This window comes from Anarhichas minor, unplaced genomic scaffold (assembly GCF_050575085.1).
Source record: "Anarhichas minor isolate MPS153535 unplaced genomic scaffold, ASM5057508v1 ptg000018l, whole genome shotgun sequence".
Classification (NCBI taxonomy): domain Eukaryota; kingdom Metazoa; phylum Chordata; class Actinopteri; order Perciformes; family Anarhichadidae; genus Anarhichas; species Anarhichas minor.
In genome coordinates this window covers 13,638,905-13,657,774 of record NW_027466464.1, presented here as the reverse complement: position 1 = coordinate 13,657,774, position 18,870 = coordinate 13,638,905, and the positions used below count along the sequence as shown (strand labels likewise).

The 18,870-nt window shown below is 46.1% G+C and overlaps 3 protein-coding genes across 10 annotated transcripts; all 3 read left to right on the top strand.

The window, feature by feature from the left end:
- The first annotated feature begins 104 nt into the window (after window positions 1-104).
- On the top strand, window positions 105-12,750 carry bin1b (bridging integrator 1b). Of its 8 annotated transcripts, XM_076094787.1 has the most exons (17): window positions 107-297; window positions 406-642; window positions 4,272-4,352; window positions 4,482-4,536; window positions 4,650-4,744; window positions 4,942-4,977; window positions 6,866-6,961; window positions 7,081-7,188; window positions 7,497-7,589; window positions 8,394-8,479; window positions 8,593-8,668; window positions 8,755-8,810; window positions 9,531-9,575; window positions 9,812-9,959; window positions 11,363-11,416; window positions 11,537-11,638; window positions 11,743-12,750. In XM_076094787.1, exons 2-17 carry the CDS (start codon window positions 562-564, stop codon window positions 11,842-11,844), a joined length of 1,314 nt encoding a protein of 437 aa, XP_075950902.1. In that variant the 5' UTR covers window positions 107-297; window positions 406-561; the 3' UTR covers window positions 11,845-12,750. The 8 variants fall into 8 exon arrangements, with proteins under 8 accessions (XP_075950903.1, XP_075950902.1, XP_075950906.1 ...); XM_076094788.1 differs by having other exon boundaries at window positions 105-642; window positions 9,531-9,573; window positions 9,819-9,959; XM_076094791.1 differs by lacking the exon at window positions 406-642.
- A 1,278-nt stretch (window positions 12,751-14,028) lies between these two features.
- LOC142952979 (tubulin alpha-1D chain-like) lies at window positions 14,029-15,519 on the top strand. The gene is made up of 3 exons (XM_076095025.1): window positions 14,029-14,224; window positions 14,305-14,453; window positions 14,536-15,519. Exons 1-3 carry the CDS (start codon window positions 14,044-14,046, stop codon window positions 15,517-15,519), a joined length of 1,314 nt encoding a protein of 437 aa, XP_075951140.1. The 5' UTR covers window positions 14,029-14,043.
- A 1,837-nt stretch (window positions 15,520-17,356) lies between these two features.
- Window positions 17,357-18,810, top strand: LOC142952912 (tubulin alpha-1A chain-like). The gene is made up of 3 exons (XM_076094941.1): window positions 17,357-17,492; window positions 17,587-17,735; window positions 17,815-18,810. Exons 1-3 carry the CDS (start codon window positions 17,372-17,374, stop codon window positions 18,793-18,795), a joined length of 1,251 nt encoding a protein of 416 aa, XP_075951056.1. The 5' UTR covers window positions 17,357-17,371; the 3' UTR covers window positions 18,796-18,810.
- The last annotated feature ends 60 nt before the right edge of the window (window positions 18,811-18,870 follow it).

Here is an 18,870-nt window from a genome sequence, read left to right as displayed (position 1 = left end):
TGAGTGTTGTTTTTCTTGAATCCGTGGACACCTGATGAAAGGTGCGGATGACCCGCTGACACCTGAACGCACCATCTGTGACACCTACCGGCTGCAGGAGTGTCCTGTGTCTGCGTCAGGACTGATTTAGCCCTCACGTCTGACTGTGTGCATAAATAAGGCCGTGCGTAAAGACGGACACACCGGTTGCATGTATGCAGCAGATGTCGGCTAATAATACCAACCTGCTGCGCCTTTAAGAGGAAGACTGAGGAGGAAACTTAATATCTCTCCATCTCGAGTCTCCATCATTGAACGGTGAGAGCAGCCGATCTCTCAATCTGTCCCAAACTCCACCTGCTTTTTCTCTTGTTGCTTTTTGTTTTGTGGCATAAAGCGGATTAAATTACGCATTGCACCTTTAAGACGCTGTCGCCGGATTAGAGTTACGCGCAGCGAGCCAGGTCGCCCTCCGGAAGGGTTTTACGCACCGTCGGTTTCCAGAGTAGGGTCTCCTTCAACGACACCCCACCCCCTCCGTCTCTCTTCTCCACCGCCGGGGAGCCCTCCACGCCGTACGACATGGCCGAGATCGGGAAAGGGGTCACCGCCGGGAAGCTGGCCATCAGCGTCCAGAAGCGGCTCACCAGAGCGCAGGAGAAGGTACACTAGTCTGTCTGCAGGACTCCATGTCCTCCTTCACTGTGAAACCTAAACCCAAACTTTACCATCCAACACTCATGGAGTCTACTCGGTAGTGAGGGGGGGGGGGGTAGTTGGTGGATTGTTTGTTATAAGTCTGGGTGAGTTGGTTTTTAATGAGCCACATGAGACTTACATGTGGGGGTCAACCAGAGGCATTCAGCGTTTATAATAACATACTTGTATACAATATACAGTTTAAGGGGTAACATCTGAACAGCATAGAGCCATCCTTCAACTTCAACCTTAAAAGATCAATATGTCATAATCACAGATTGTATCATAATAAGATGTCTTCATTAGTATTAATACATTAAACTGCGGTCAAACAGTGAACACGCAGAAGTATATTTAGCTTTCCAAAGTAAAAGTCAGCAGATTCAGTTGGAGAAACAAACATTCATCAGAATAGTTTCAGGAAAACTTTCATTCATAGTTCCAGAAAAGTACTCGTAGTATAAAGTATTCGTAGTATGTAAAGCAGAAGGCTGCTTGTTGTTTTTGGAGAGTTGATTCATTTAAATGATGATGAAGCTCAGGATCTGTCACGTTTAAAGGGTGCAACAGTGACAGAATGAACAGTGTGAGTTATTATGGTCTGTCCTAATCACTCCTGTTGCTTAAGCCTGCCGAGCTTTTACCCTCTAATCACCTCAGTGGCCAACAGGAGCGCTGTCAGTCAGTCAGACTCAGGCCTCTGATTGTCTCACTTCGTCTGATATGCCTCCACATCGCTCTCTGCTGTGGTTCCATAAAGGACTCATGCTGCTGGATGCTTGTAGCAGTCGACATATTTACAATTACGACGGGAAGTGATCTCACAGAAACACTTTCACTTCTTCTTCTTGTTATTTAAATATTATACATCATCAGTCTCAGTACCCAAACGCTTCATCCAGATGTCATCAGCCCACTTCACACTATTCAAATATATTATATATAAATATATCCAACACGTCTTTTGAACAAGAGACGATCATTGGTTTAGCCAAATAAATAACTTTCTGATTCCATAACTGAGCTCCACGTGTTCATAAGATTATCAGAAATGCTGACTTTTGTGAATTTGTTCTCTGCAGGAAATATCAGCGTCATTTTATAGATATAAATATACCAGAATGGGGTTTTTTTTAGCAAGAAAACAGCAGTAACGGTAGGTATCGGTGATTATTAAAAAGCCGGTTTGGTTGATGGAGGCTCCAACACTTCTTAGGTGTGAAGGGTTCTGCTGGAGATCTAAACGCCTTGAGATGAATCAGAGAAGTCAGGGTTTGTCTGGAGATGTAGAAAGGTATGAATGTAACTCGTTGGTCTGGTGTCGTCTTGTGTGACGGACGCTGAGCTGAGATACTGAGATACTGAGCTGTGGAGGAAAGAGGAAGGTCAGAGTATCATCTTCCCTCTGAGGTGGAGGAGGGGAGCGCTGGGTTCAGCTGTCTGTCTGCTGGCACGCCACCCTCCACCTCCTCCGATGCTCCGCCCTCCACCTCCTCCAACGCCCCGCCCACTTTATGCTTTTACTCGGTCAGGTGACTGTTTGTCATAACGTCGGACTCATAAATTTACTCTCGTCATATTATGACTTTTTACACCTCGCAAAACAATAATGACGTCACTTCGCATAATATTACAACTCAAGCGTTGCTTCGTTTAAATGTGCTTTTAAAATACAATTACAACTTTATCTCGTATTATTTATACATAACTCAAAATTCCAGCTTCATTTTTCATAAATTTATGGAGGAGGTGCCCTTTAGAGTGCAGCTGGAGACCCGGTGTGGTGCTGGGAGTCAAAGAGGCAGGACCCCATGACACTCACCCCCCCAGGGGCCCACAAAGAACCCCAAAGGTTCACTTATGGGGTCACTATATTTTTGGCAATATGCAACAACAATTCCACAAAATAAAACTGCAGGTTAATCCAGTCATCATATACAAAATATGGCAACACTTTATTTAAATCACTTTAAATACAAACATTTTATGACTCTTATAATGTAAGCAGATATGAAGAAGAGTTCATTCATGTATTATAATCATGACAGTATCGTAAAACATAGTTGTATAATTATAAAATAAGTCTTCATAGAGAAGTTGGAATTGTTGACAAATACTGCACATTAATAAATACTTAAAACGTCCTTATATCTACATTATAAACATATTATTAAACATCCTTATATCTACATTATAAGCATGTTATTAAACATCCTTATATCTACATTATAAGCATGTTATTAAACATCCTTATATCTACATTATAAGCATGTTATTAAACATCCTTATATCTACATTATAAACATGTTATTACATGTCATTATTTCTACGTTATTATTGTTCTTATAGACAGTATTAGAAGTGTAAAATAACAGACAGTAGACAGTGAAGCAGACTGACATCATGATGCTTTCTATGATTCATGTTTCAAAGCTAAAGTTATCAAACCTGACAGTTGCTCTGCACACCTGTCCCCCCTCCCTCCCAGCATGCCTCACTGCTGTGGGCGTGTGTGTGTGTGGGGGGGGGGGGTCTATCTATAGCCCTCCTGGGCCTCCTCATCACTCTTAATACACCACAAACTGCCTGTGTGTGCTCAGAGCCGTCCGTCACCCATCGGTGTTCAGTTTCACTCCTCAAAAATGCGCGCGCGCACACACACACACACACTCACTCAAGTACTGTATGTGTTCCATTACACCTGAGTTTACAGTCTGAAAACACATATTTCCAGCCTTGACGAGTCCCCTGAATGCACCATGAAACCTGTGACAGGTGCACAATGAGCCGGCGGACACTGAGGGCTGTGAAGGTCACACCAGTTGTGTCGTCCAAATATAGGTCCGGGTTTTAATAGACCACCGATTGAAATACCTAAACTGCAGCAAAGGCTTTGACTTTCCTATAAATAGAAGCAATAATAACACAAAGTAACAGAGAATGAAATGAGTCAAACAGAGGATCTGATGCTTATATCTAATATCTAGTATCACACAGACATTTACTGCTGATACTGAAGTAATAAAGGAATAAAGTGTGTGTGTGTGTGTGTGTGTGTGTGTGTGTGTGTGTGTGTGTGTGTGTGTGTGTGTGTGTGTGGACGCTCAGTGAGCAGGTGTGTGTTGAGGGGAAGTCCCCGTCGTCGTGTTGATGGCGGTTTGTGTGTCACAGGATTAGAGCGGCGGAGGCTCAGATTAGCCGGTGACTTTGTCTAACAGCAGTAAATACAAATATACAACTCTCTTTACTCTATATTATCATATTATTTTATTTAAATACGTATCAGAGAAATCTGAAAAATAATGAATAAATAGCTGATTGTTCAGGTTTAACGCTGGTTGATCAACATCAACAACTCTCCGGGAGGATTCCTCCTCCATCACGAGGAGTCCACTGTTACATGGAACGGCAGGTCTGAAGGAGAAGGCACAGAGCTGTAGTTCAACAGCAGGAGGTTGTAGTCTTTCTGCAGATGCATGCTGGTAATCCTGTCTCCAGCATTAGCTGCAGCATCCTCCGATGTTGACACATTTTGAATGAAATGAGACACTGACAGATATTAACGTATCGACGGTGTGTCGTCTGCTCTGCAGGTCATGCAGAAGCTCGGCAAAGCAGATGAGACCCGAGACGTCGCCTTCGAGGAAATGGTGGCCAACTTCAACAAGCAGATGGTCAGCAGCCATTGTACTCCTTTTAAAGCATCCATTTGTCTCCCAGCAAGTGATGAAACCAGGCCACACAGGGGGGCATCTTTATATCAATAAACATCTGTATTGACTGCGCTGTGTTCGCTCCTGCAGACAGAAGGCAGCAAACTGCAGAAAGACCTGAAAGCCTACCTGGTAGCAGTGAAAAGTGAGTGTGAGCAGCTGTTGTGATCTAGCTTTACATCTGCAGGAGTTTCACTGTCCTTCATGTCACAAAGAGGCTCCACTCAGAGGCAGACACGACCCTCTCTTGTGTTGCAGCGATGCACGACGCGTCCCGGCGGCTGCAGGACTGCCTGGCCGACATGTACGAGCCGGACTGGTTCGGCAAAGAGGAGATGGACGCGCTGACGGAGGTGAGACCAGGAAACCTCAGCATCTCATTCACTGGTCTACAGACGACATATACATGTTACATGTGGTATTTATGTCACACATTGGAGTATTCACTCTGTTTTTTGCTGTCAGCTGTGCATGACTCTCTCCACTCTTCCTTCCGTTCACACTCTCTCTCTCTCTCTGAACTGCATGCGTCCGTCCTTCCACTCTGAAGGAGATGATAGAGAAGGAGATGGACAATAACCTGGAGGTAACAGGCAGAGAGCAGGTCCAGCTGTAGAGGAAGTAGTGCTGCTGTTAGACTGAACAAATACTTCCACTGCACCACATCTCAGACACAAATGTGCTGCTTTACTTCACTACATCTATTTTAAAGCTCTAGATACAGATCCTGATTATTAAATCAACTCATAAACGATGGTCTATTATTATAAAATGAAGTCACTAACATGAGCTCCACCTTCACCAGCTGGAACATTACAGTGACGAACACATTAATGCATCAAATACAGTGCTGTGATCCTGCATAGTGAGCACTTTACGTCCTTCTGGTGACGAGCGGCCCCCATTTGGGTGCAGAGCGAGACGTTTAGAGTGGTACCGTGGTTCCGAATGGACTTTTTATTAAGAAATGTCAAAAATGCTCCAGACATATTAATTACCGAATTAACGACAAAAGTCTGGGCAAAATTATCATAGCAGCCATTGTACACACTGCAAACACAATCATACACAAACCAATAATCATATCTAGAAGACATAACACAACATCAGTATTTTTCGGGATGACGCAGCGGCCATGTACACATATAAAGCTCCAGAAAGCACAAGCTAAGCGCTATCATGGCTAACTGACATAGCAATCCGCATTAGTATTCCACACAGAATGATACAAAGCGTTATAATGTCTCTCAGTCAAACCCTTACAATGATACATGCCAGCAACCACCACACAAGCTAGCCAGTCCACCGCAGAATAAGCCATAAATCATTCGTACCTTGAGATGAATCATGAAGAAACAGGCTTGGTATTCCGTTTTGCCAGCTAAACACTGATAGCATGCTGCCGCGGTGCTTCTAGGACTGTAAAATGGAGGCAGGGGGTCACAGGGGGTCACAGGACCGTGTGGAAGGGATTTTACGCAGCACGACGCACGGCGCGCTCCTGTTTGTTTTACCATAACGAGGCTGTCAATCAAACCCACGTTGGCACCACTCCATATATGGGACTCTGGCGCGTCTAAAGAGGCGTCACACTCTGGGATTGGGCAATCACAGAGGTGACAAAGCACCACTCACACACACAAAGGCAGCCAGGCTGCTCCATGGCTCAGAGACACAGACCGGCTTTAGAGAGGACTCCGCTCTCAGAATGATTCTAAACTGCTTGTATTTGGATAGATTGAATAATATTATAGATAAAACAACTGAAATATATAGTTATATAGTATATAACAGTATAATGGAACAGGTTCCAAAATGACAAATCTGCTTGACCTCCCACGCCCTCTCTGACACAATAAGCTCTACAACGTCTGTTTGCTTCACTTTATCAAAGCCAAATCTTTGTATACAGCCCTCTGTCATGTTGTGCTATGATTTGGGAGAGTTTTTAGCTTATTCCTGCATCATTAAAAAAAGATATTCATGCTTTCAGTGCTTTTTTTCAGGCGAACCTGAAACTTTTCAATTTGAGCTGTGTTCCATGTTCAGTCACCATTAACCAGTAACATATACACAATACCTTCACATATGAACACATCTCACAAGTGTTACCTGTATTCTAGCATCATATTATTAAAATAGACCTTGTAGTTAAAGAACTAAAGTTTTTTTAGTGTGGGTATGCAATTTTCGAGCCTAAAAATAGGGCTAGGGATTAAAAGGTTACGTGTAGTTAGATGCTAATACTTCAGTAAAAGATCTGAGTACTTGTAGTCGTTATAATCAAACCTTTTTCTTTCATAACTCAGTGAATGTGTGTGAGAAGACATCTCACTCTGGTGTGTGTGTGTGTGTGTGTGTGTGTGTGTGTGTGTGTGTGTGTGTGCGTGTGCTTGTGTGTGTGTGTGTGTGTGTGTGTGTGTGCGTGCGTGCGTGTGCTTGTGTGTGTGTGTGTGTGTGTGTGTGTGTTTCAGGACACAGACACTCTGTGGCTAGACTACCACCAGAGCATCACTGATAAATCTCTGACCTCTCTGGACTCGTACCTGACTCAGTTCCCTGATATTAAGGTCTTTATGGTTCCTTCTCTTCACAATGAAACAGCAACATGTCCGTGTTGTGAGCACAGATCAGATTTCCTGATTATGAATAAATAACAGCAGATAATCTGACCTGAGCTCTGCTGCAGGCTCGCATCGCCAAGCGTGACAGGAAGATGGTGGACTTCGACAGCGCCCGGCATCACTTCAGCTCCTTACAGAAAGGAAAGAAGAAGGACGAGGCCAAGATCGCCAAGGTAACCACCACCGGGATGCATTATGGGATGTGTATGCAGGCTGCTCGTGTTCTGCTGCCCATGTTGAAGTTTAAAGGAATAGTTTTTACCTTAAGGTGGTATGAGTTACCTAATGCACAGACATTTCATACCACCTTAAGTCTGCTGCATCACTTTAACTTGAGAGCTAATTAACCCGTTTTATTCGTTAAACTGCTTAATGCTAATTAACATGTTTGTGTCTTGAATTGTTTGCTTTTCTTCTTTCTCTCTCTCCTCCTCCTCCTCCTCCTCCTCCTCCTCTCTCCTGCATGGTGTGTGTTGGTTAGCAAGCAGCCCTGTTGGAGATGGCGGCTCCCAGCTGGGCTCAGGGTTTGATATCAGCCCACCAGGTGGCTCAGACTAACCTCTCCTTCAACCAGGTGAAACTCTGGTTCATCACTGACCCCCCCCCCCCCTCCTCCCCCGTCCTCCCCCCCGGCCCTCTCTGCACACGATCACCAGTTTTCTGTCCAAATCTTCTACTTTCTGACTGAACTATCTCAACAACTATCAGACGGATTGACATCATATTCTCTCCACACGTTCATGATCACCAGAGGATGAACCTGCTGACTTATCCTCTAGCGCCGCCTTCAATGACCTCCTTTGTGACTAAATACCTGCAAAACTAACGACACTCCCACCAGTCTCATCTGTACTGTGTGTTCGCTGCAAAATAGCACGTTAGCATGCTAACCCACGTAGCCTGCTGATGTCAGGCTTTCTAGTTATTTGATTGGGCGCTTGATAATGTTTTTGTGCAGGAATGATTGAGTTTGAGTCATGTCAGGTCATTATTCCCTCTTCCTCCTGTCTGCCCATCACTGATACCTTTATTAAAGAACTCACGTATTATTTTATCCACGCTAACGTCGGACACAGAAGAATCTGCAGAACTCAAACAAAGCTTCTTCTCTGATGATCGTGTGCAGAGAGCCTCACTATCATTTGATCCCCGATCCAAACTATTGTTTACGTTGTTTTTGTGTCGTAGAAGAAGAAGAAGTAGTTTCCTTCTGATTTTCATTTGGATGCTGAAACCCTGTGTGTGTTTGTCTGCATGTTCCAGTGCTCTTGTTTTAAAACTAAGAAAAAAGTATTACAGACACAGATATATTATTATTCTGTGTGTGTGTGTGTGTGTGTGTGTGTGTGTGTGTCTGTGTGTGTGTGTGTGTGTGTAGGCCGAGGAGGAGCTGGGTCGAGCTCAGAAGATTTTCGAGGAGCTGAACGTGGAGTTACAAGACGAGCTTCCATCACTGTGGGACAAGTAAGACTCTTCTTTTCTTCTTCTACAAAATCTTTAATGACGACTCGGGTCACATGTTTAAAACCGTGTGTGTGTGTGTGTGTGTGTGTGTGTGTGTGTGTGTGTGTGTGCAGTCGTGTTGGCGTCTATGTTAACACATTCCAGGGCCTGGCAGGTCATCAGGAGAAGTTCCACGGGGAAATGAACAAGGTGAGTGGACGTGTCCTCGTGTGATTGATTGAAGGAATGATCAGTCGCCGTATTGATCCGTCCTCGTCTGCTCTGTGTCTCCTCAGCTCAGCCAGAACCTGAACGACATCATGAGCAAACTGGAAGAGCAGCGGGAGCAGAAGTAAGTGAGGCCTTCAGTCACATTTTAAAGGTTCAACGTGGTGTAGAAAGATGTAAAAAATGTCCCTCACACCGCCCCCTACTGCAGAAAAGGTGCTACTGCAGCAGCAAAGACAGGAGAAGGTGCCAAGAGGTAACAGAAATAAGTACAGGCCGAGCATGCAGCATCGATGGAATGAAACCTTAACCCACTAATACAAAACCAATGCTAAATACTTACAACATGTCTACTACAACCTGGGATTGATCTCTGAGATTTTCAGAATAAAGGTGCAATTGCAGGACAAATAAAGTACTAATGTTTCAAGATTAAAACTTTGATCATATTGTCTGGAGCTTCTGCTTCAAAGCAGAAAGTTTGTGCAGCTCCACACATCTGGGACTCAAACCTGTGACTCCTTCTGCTTCACTAACTCATGATGGACACTTCCTGTCTGCTTCCTGTTGTGTTTATAACATCCTGAAGAGCTTGTCATGTGACACAGGTTCACCTGAGACACAGTCGATGTGTGTTTGAAGGGTGTGGTCGCCCTCGTGTGGAGGGAACTGAGAACTGCATGTGTGATGAGTTTGATTCAGTAAATCTTCTTTTACTCTTTTCTGCTGCTTTTCTCTTCTTCTTCTTCTTCTTCTTCTTCTTCTTCTTCTTCTTCTTCTTCTTCTTCTTCTTCTTCTTGTCCCTATTTTCATGCACCTGTTTCTGTCTCTTTCTTTCTGTCAGTGAGGAAACCAACCACAGTGAATCAGCCAGCTCAGCACCAAAGGTAAAGTTAACACCTGGCCATGTGAGTGTATCCACTCTGTTGTTCTCTACAGCAGTAGAGTCATGTTGAGTCATTTGTACTGATATCAAAGAGCTTTTACACAAAGATAAAACAGAGTAATAAAGATCTGATTGTGTAATACACACCCTTCATTTAGTGAACTAATGTGTCTCCGTCTCCCTCGCTGCCTTTGCATGCGTGCACGTGTGTGGTGTGGTTTTGATTGAACCCTGCTGGTGGTGCAGAGGCCCGGTCCTCCTCCCAGTCGGCCTCCGCCCCGACCGATGCCGTCTCCGGACCAGCGGCAGCAGCGGGTGGACCCGGTAGAGGACGAGGCCTCGGTGTCTGACGTTAACACAGAGTCCAGCACCACGACGACGCAGCAGGTCAGACTGAGTATTCTGCCTCTACATCCTGGTTCTTTAAAGAGATCCCTCTGTATGACTGTCACCTGCAGGGCAGATATCGTCACATGGACTGCATTCATTTCCCCAGATAGTAAACCCTCCTGACCCGAGTGTGTGTGTATGTGTGTGTGAGGCAGTGTGAGCCCTGGTCAGGGGTGAACCTGCTGGATTGGGATGTGGAGGTATTACAGCCCATCTCATCTCCAGCTCCCAAGGTGGGTGGGCTTCGTAACGGTAAAAGGTTGGCGGAGCTGAAGGGTTGAAGACGTGTGTTTACATGCAGATATAAAAACCTGTGTGTTCGATTTCATTTCACCTCGACTGAAGTGATCTCACAAAACCAAAGAAGGCAGAAACGTTTTGAGACTAGAACTGAGATTCAAACTGCTCCCCATCTCACACAAGAGAAGACTGCATGTGAACACAGCTTCTACTATTGTGTGTGTGTGTGTTTATGTGAACTGCATGTCCATTCAGCCTCACTTTGCATGCACATCTATGAGCTGATCAGAGACTCTGCAAATCGTTTGATAAAACTTCAAGCAAAAGCTGCAAAACATTGTCAGCTTTTGAATGTGGAGTTCCTCTAAAACACGTAGAACTCATGTGTGCTTCCGAATGTTTGACCACTTTGATGAAGACCTGCACACTTTGTTCTCATGGTTGTCTCGTCTCTAACTGCACCACGGAAGGCGCCATCATGGGACTCATGGGTAAGCATGGGTTCCTGTGCTCTTAACGGAGAAACAGACTCTTTTATTTTCTACATGTGAAGTAGAGCAGAGGAAGCTGGACTGTAGACGACTGACAGCATCTTTTTTCATCATAAACCTCCTTCCTTTTCCTCTACGATGCCCGTACCACCCGGGGTCCTGATCTTTCATGATCCTCCTCCCATCCTTCCACCTACCTTCCCTCTTGATTCCAAACCCGCCACAACGCTCCTCAACCCCCTGACCTTTCGTAGCAAGAACAGACCGCCGCAGAGCCGCAGCACGAAGACGAGCGATACCCAGAGGAGGCCCAAGGCGGCCGGGAACCCGGTGAAGGCAGCACCCAGCCCGGCAGGGAGGATGCAGAGGCAGCTCAGAGTCAGGAGAGCGAAGTCTATGCTGCTCCGTCGTACAGCGAGCCCAGCTGGGACGACGATGGCGCCCGAGGGGGAGGTGGCTGTGGGGGTACAGGAGAGGCCCAGGTAGGGTCGGATCATAGGGAGGCAGGTCTTTAACAGCCTGGAACTCAAGGATCCCTCGTGAGAGTCACCAAACCCCTCTTCTTTCTTCTACTTTGACCTCTTTGTTCTGTTTAATGCTTCTTCACACATCTGGCTGTGACTTCCTGAATAATAACCCTGGACCTTCTCTGCTTGTTCCATGCTGCAGAGTGAGGTGACCAATGGCTCAGACGGAGACCTCCCTCCAGGATTCCTCTACAAGGTTAAATGACTTATCCTCCTTTACCTTGTGATGAACACTCTGGTAGAATCGTTTTGACGAGGTTTCTGTTTCCCTGGGTTCATATCATTTCAATGAACCTTTATCGTGTTTCTACGTCAGGTGAAAGCGGTGCATGAATACGCTGCCACCGACGGTGACGAGCTGGAGCTGAAGATCGGAGATGATGTGCTGGTTTTGGCCTTCGACAACCCAGATGAACAGGTATCACTTCCTCTTTTCCTACTTCTGCATCGACCAAGCACAACATTAGTGACCTACAGTATATATAATATATATATATATAATATATATCTGTCTTTCTGCAGGACGACGGCTGGCTCGTGGGGGTGCAGGAGTCTCACTGGGTGCAGAACAAAGATATTTCAGCCAAAGGCGTTTTCCCTGAGAACTTTACTCAGAAGGTTTAAAGGTTCATGCCACAAAAACAAAGATGTAGCCCCCTTCAGGCTCCATGTGAGTGGAGACGAGCTGGTGGAACTGTCACTAAATGTTAACACTTTAGGAAACTTCTCAGCGGCTACGACACCAAATCATTTGTTTGTTACACATTTACTCGAACCAAATTCAACGTTGTTCGTAGTAAAAAGATGATTAAATTTCACCCCGACTCACTACCTTGTAGTAAATTCAGTTAAATTGTACACCCAAAATGTAAAACTTATTAATTTTGTTTTGATTTCTTATTCCTGATTATTTATATGCTGAAGTCAAACGAGACTCAGAACCCGAACGTGTTGGTGAAATGGAAAAAGGATTAATAAGTTGTGGATGTGTTGTGTGAATGTCAGAATGTCTCAACAGTTCCTTGCATGAAGCATTTGATTGTCTCTGTAACTCAAGGACACCCGGTAGTGTCGCTCTACGAGGTGTCCTAGAGTCGAGCCCTGGGGAACACCAGGTATCAACAGGATGTTTGCACGGCGCTGCCTTGCTGTTTCACAATCTATTCTTTTCTTGGGCTTGTAGGATTATCAAAGGGAACAGTAGTTTTTATTTTACTGGCCATTTTGAGGACATAAATAAATGTGTGGCTTACATTTTCTAATGCACATACGCTTTTATTTTGGTTTTGAGTCATATTTTCATTGATGGGTGAAATCATCTTCTTTAGTTTATTCATACTCAGACAGGAGACATCGTCCATGTGAAGTTGACTGGATCTCTGTGCTCTAAATGAGAGACTCCATTTAAACCTTATTAACCAACGTTGAACCCATGCAAACTGTATTTTTATATTGTATGGAGTTGATGAATAAGGTGATAACTAATGCACCATCTGTTGGTCAGTGTCATTAAAGATGAATGAAACAACATGTGCTGTGCTGCTTTCCTTCCTGAGTTCTTCTTCCTGGTCTGGTGAAAGGTGGATCTGAGAGCATTTATTTACATGTTTTTGTATAATTAAATTTAAATACACTAATGGATCAATCATTGCATCTCTATTTCTTCATATGCAGGCGGTGTTTTATATTCCTAATGTACGAGATTAATATGTGTTTATATGCTGCAATGTTCATACTTCAGTACTTTTTGCAGTAGATGTTTGTGAACGTGCTGCACGGCTTCAACCAGCAGGTGGTGCTTTGAGTGAGTCTGTCACATTTAAAGTAGTAGAAGTACTTTGTGGTAGTTTTTCTGCTACTGGACTACAGAGAACAAACATAAGCTCCTTTGTTGTTAAAAAGTACATCTAACTGCAACATACACAGAGTAAATACAATGATCTAATTAGGAGCCCATTGCTGATCATCATGCCCTTTATGCTTATTGTCTTTGATTTATGGAGACCCATCAGTGTGTTATTCTCTCAACAGTAATCATACATTCTAGCGACCGCAGTGTGACCTTCTATGTCTCTATAACAACAGGACACCCAATCATGTGGAAACACAACAGGCCTCACAGACAGGGGGAGGAGGGAGAGGAGGGGGAGGCTTCCTCTACTCCAACAGTAGATCACACAGCATAATATTGTTTCTATTTTAGGGAATCTACAGAGATCAACAGATGATTTCCTGATCGAGGCTCGTTGGCTCATTGGCCATAAAAAGGGTTTATTCATTTGAATAATTCTGGACACTAATACTTTGGTATTTCCCTGCATCTCCTTGACTTTAGTGTCTGCATCAGTCTGTGTCTCCATGGAGAGCCTTGAATCTCAATGTGCTCCACAAATACTAAAACAATGCTCTGTTTGCTTTGTTTCCTGTGACTTCAATGAGGTCTACATGCCTGAGCCTGTGTGGGGGTCTGAGGTTACACATTACCTTAGAGCTGGACGGAGGGTTACTGAGGTGTGCAGCTGAATGATTAACACAGTTATCCCCAGACAACAAAGCTTGTTACTATAGTCACCAGAGTTTGGAGGAACTATAAGTACCAGAGCAGACTCAACATTACCAGACAGCACATTTCTCCTGGAGACCCTCAACGTCAGCAGCAGGAGTTTATAATCATGGTAAGCAGCACAGTTTCATGCAAAAATATCAGACAGAAATGTCACAAAGTATGAATGTGTAATCGAAGGCATCCTAACCTGACCTCCGGTTGTTGTGCTACTCCAGCGTGAGTGTATCTCTGTCCATGTCGGTCAGGCTGGTGTTCAGATGGGCAATGCATGCTGGGAGCTGTACTGTCTGGAGCACGGCATCCAGCCGGACGGACAGATGCCCAGCGACAAGACCATCGGAGGAGGAGACGACTCCTTCAACACCTTCTTCAGTGAGACTGGAGCCGGTAAACATGTTCCCAGAGCCGTGTTTGTGGACCTGGAGCCAACAGTCATAGGTAAGATGAGCAGTTTTTGATCCAAAGTTTAACAGGATTTGAGAGCTAATGATTATATCTCAAGTGTTTTCTGATTACAGATGAGGTCCGTACAGGAACCTACCGGCAGCTCTTTCATCCTGAGCAGCTGATCACTGGAAAGGAAGACGCAGCCAACAACTACGCCCGCGGTCACTACACCATCGGCAAGGAGATCATCGACATGGTTCTCGACAGGACTCGCAAACTGGTGAGTTAACCTGCAAAAAACTTTACATTTCACTTGTACGGTGTTATGAGTCACAAAGTGAAGATGAATGGTTTCCCTGCAGGCTGACCAGTGCACAGGGCTCCAAGGGTTCCTCATCTTCCACTCCTTTGGAGGAGGAACCGGCTCTGGCTTCACCTCACTGCTGATGGAGCGTCTCTCCGTCGACTATGGCAAAAAGTCCAAGCTTGAGTTTGCGGTCTACCCGGCCCCCCAGGTGTCCACAGCTGTGGTGGAGCCCTACAACTCCATCCTGACCACCCACACCACCCTGGAGCACTCCGACTGCGCCTTCATGGTGGACAACGAGGCCATCTACGACATCTGCCGCAGGAATCTGGACATCGAGCGTCCCACCTACACCAACCTGAACAGGCTGATCGGACAGATCGTCTCCTCCATCACCGCCTCCCTGCGCTTCGACGGAGCCCTGAACGTGGACCTGACGGAGTTCCAGACCAACCTGGTGCCCTACCCTCGTATCCACTTCCCTCTGGCCACCTACGCCCCAGTAATCTCAGCAGAGAAGGCCTATCACGAGCAGCTCTCAGTGGCTGAGATCACCAACGCCTGCTTTGAGCCAGCCAATCAGATGGTGAAGTGTGACCCTCGCCATGGTAAATACATGGCCTGCTGTCTTCTGTACCGTGGAGACGTGGTGCCCAAAGAGGTGAATTCTGCCATCGCCACCATCAAAACCAAGCGCAGCATCCAGTTTGTGGACTGGTGCCCCACCGGCTTCAAGGTGGGCATCAACTACCAGCCACCCACCGTGGTTCCTGGAGGAGACCTGGCCAAGGTGCAGAGGGCCGTGTGCATGCTGAGCAACACCACCGCTATCGCCGAGGCCTGGGCTCGCCTGGACCACAAGTTTGACCTGATGTACGCCAAGAGGGCCTTCGTCCACTGGTACGTAGGAGAGGGGATGGAGGAGGGGGAGTTCTCAGAGGCCAGAGAGGACATGGCCGCCCTGGAGAAGGATTACGAGGAGGTGGGCACCGACAGCGTCGGGGATGAAGGCGAGGAAGCGGAAGGGGAAGAATACTAAGAGCTTAAAGCAAGGTGTTGCATGTATTCACAAAACTAAGCCACCATTGTATCTCAGTTGTCCTTAACAATATTGATTTAACACTTCAAATTAAGGATGTAAAATAAAGCAAAACTGCGAAGCATTTGTATGTTTTATTTGTGCTAAAATCTACCAGAAAAGCTGATGAATTCTGTCTTGTACCAATAAGCAGCAGGAATGTTGCAGCCACCACCTCCCTATTATGTGCTGACGAGTAGTTTCTCCCACTAACTCTTTGTTAAGAACAGCTGCCCTCCAAGATCAGACAGACCTGAGCACAGAGTAACCAAGGAAACTAAATGGGGGCGTGTTCTGACAGCCCTGACTTGGCAGAGGCGAGAAGTTTATCATTACGTCTCCAGGGTTACCTTCAGACGCAGAGGTGAGACATATAACAGCCATTTGAACTCAAACAATAGAGCACATTGATAGGGACACAATAGTTTTTGTCATTACTCCTATCTTGTTAGGAAGGAAACGGTGATCATTGGAAATGTTTCCATTCAGCTTTCTAAAGCACGTTGATCAAACAATACCCAGAGGAAGTCTTTGAAAACAATATCTAAAGCTCTCTGGGGAAATTCCTCAGGCAGGCCTCCTAATGCTTTGTTAATCTAGCTTCAAGTATTGCATGCATCCCTTTCTTTGGAGTAATAAAACTCTGGATATATCCATACCACACATGGATGCTATGTAACCTGCTGCAAAAGACACTTTGACGTCCCCTGCCCTTGAGAGAAGTATTCTCTAATGTTATCCCCGGCAGGCGGTCTGCTTCTTTTGCATTGCAAATGAATCTGGACCAAACTGGTGATGGAACGGTGATCCGTAACAAAAGCCTATTCAGGTCACTCTGGGCAGGTATCTGCTTTCTTCCCTCTGCATGACAAGAACAGTGTGGCTCACAATGAGCCATGTTAACAGGAGTTTTCACCTTCTAATTTAAACTGCGCTCCATTAGAATGTTTCATGTTACTGAGAGGTCATGAGTTTGATCCAACAGCAGGCAAATAAACAGCCTGTGTGCAACTTTGAGCCCCCACCTGTCCACTGCAACAACTAAATCTGAAATGTGAAACTGGAGGAGAGGGCGGACAGTTGTGGGTCATGTTTCACAGCCGCTCTGGTCGTTGTTGGTGGCTACTCATCCGTGGCAGAACAGCCGTTGTTCCTTCGATCCGTGCAGGGGTGCACTCCAGCTGATTTTATTTTTTCTGCTCTTCCTCCTCATCTTTCATCAAAGGAGATGTTGTTTGCTTCTCCAGCTCCTCCAGTTACCACAACATGCCAGGCTGTTGCCTAGTGATGCTGAGCTATAAAGCCGCTCTGCTGCACTTGTAACTGACACAACATCCCCAGCCACTCATCTCAGGTGAACGAGGGACTGCTACGAGCATCGAAAACATGGTGAGGACCTCTTTGTTTTATGTTTAAGTGGCACACGTGAGCAAACTTTACATGAGATATGTGAAAAACACATCAGAAAGACATATTAGTTATGTATCAATATACTGTGTGCTATGCAATAGTCTGTGGTTGGCCATGATATCTGAAAAGGTAATTAGCTCTTTCTGTTTGGTGTAAAAAGTAAAAGACCTCTTAGATTTTGGAGCCGCAAAGTGATCGTTGATGTCAATCCTATAGCAGCTGATTAATGGTTTCTTTCATTTCTTTTTAAAAGAAAATGTATGCGAGAAGTTCTTGACATCTGAACCACTTGCTCCTGCAGCGTGAATGCATCTCTGTCCATGTTGGCCAAGCCGGAGCTCAGATAGGCAATGCATGCTGGGAGCTGTACTGTCTGGAGCACGGCATCCAGCCGGACGGACAGATGCCCAGCGACAAGACCATCGGAGGAGGAGACGACTCCTTCAACACCTTCTTCAGTGAGACTGGAGCCGGTAAACATGTTCCCAGAGCCGTGTTTGTGGACCTGGAGCCAACAGTCATAGGTAGATAAAAGCATAGGTTACAAAACTAGTGCAATGGGTCTTTCAACAATGGATGATTGTGAATTATTTTATTGTGCATTTCTTCCAATTACAGATGAGGTCCGTACAGGAACCTACCGGCAGCTCTTCCATCCTGAGCAGCTGATCACTGGAAAGGAAGATGCAGCCAACAACTACGCCCGCGGTCACTACACCATCGGCAAGGAGATCATCGACCTGGTTCTCGACAGGATTCGTAAACTGGTGAGTTAACCTGCAAAAACTTTACATTTCACTTCAGGTGTTATGAGTCACAAAGTGAAGATGAATGGTTTCCCTGCAGGCTGACCAGTGCACAGGGCTCCAAGGGTTCCTCATCTTCCACTCCTTCGGAGGAGGAACCGGCTCTGGCTTCACCTCTCTGCTGATGGAGCGTCTCTCCGTCGACTACGGCAAAAAGTCCAAGCTTGAGTTTGCCATCTATCCAGCTCCGCAGGTGTCCACAGCTGTGGTGGAGCCCTACAACTCCATCCTGACCACCCACACCACCCTGGAGCACTCCGACTGCGCCTTCATGGTGGACAACGAGGCCATCTACGACATCTGCCGCAGGAACCTGGACATCGAGCGTCCCACCTACACCAACCTGAACAGGCTGATCGGACAGATCGTCTCCTCCATCACCGCCTCCCTACGCTTTGACGGAGCCCTGAATGTGGACCTGACGGAGTTCCAGACCAACCTGGTGCCCTACCCTCGTATCCACTTCCCTCTGGCCACCTACGCCCCAGTAATCTCAGCAGAGAAGGCCTATCACGAGCAGCTCTCAGTGGCTGAGATCACCAACGCCTGCTTTGAGCCAGCCAATCAGATGGTGAAGTGTGACCCTCGCCACGGTAAATACATGGCCTGCTGTCTTCTGTACCGTGGAGACGTGGTGCCCAAAGATGTGAACTCTGCCATCGCCACCATCAAGACCAAGCGCAGCATCCAGTTTGTGGACTGGTGCCCCACCGGCTTCAAGGTGGGCATCAACTACCAGCCACCCACCGTGGTTCCTGGAGGAGACCTGGCCAAGGTGCAGAGGGCCGTGTGCATGCTGAGCAACACCACCGCCATCGCCGAGGCCTGGGCTCGTCTGGACCACAAGTTTGACCTGATGTACGCCAAGAGGGCCTTCGTCCACTGGTACGTAGGAGAGGGGATGGAGGAGGGGGAGTTCTCAGAGGCCAGAGAGGACATGGCCGCCCTGGAGAAGGATTACGAGGAGGTGGGCACCGACAGCGTCGGGGATGAAGGCGAGGAAGAGGGCGAGGAATATTAAGTTGAAATAAATAAACAAAACGATTGGGAAGTCGAGTTTTGTTGACGAATTTTCATTGTTCACATTACACTCAAC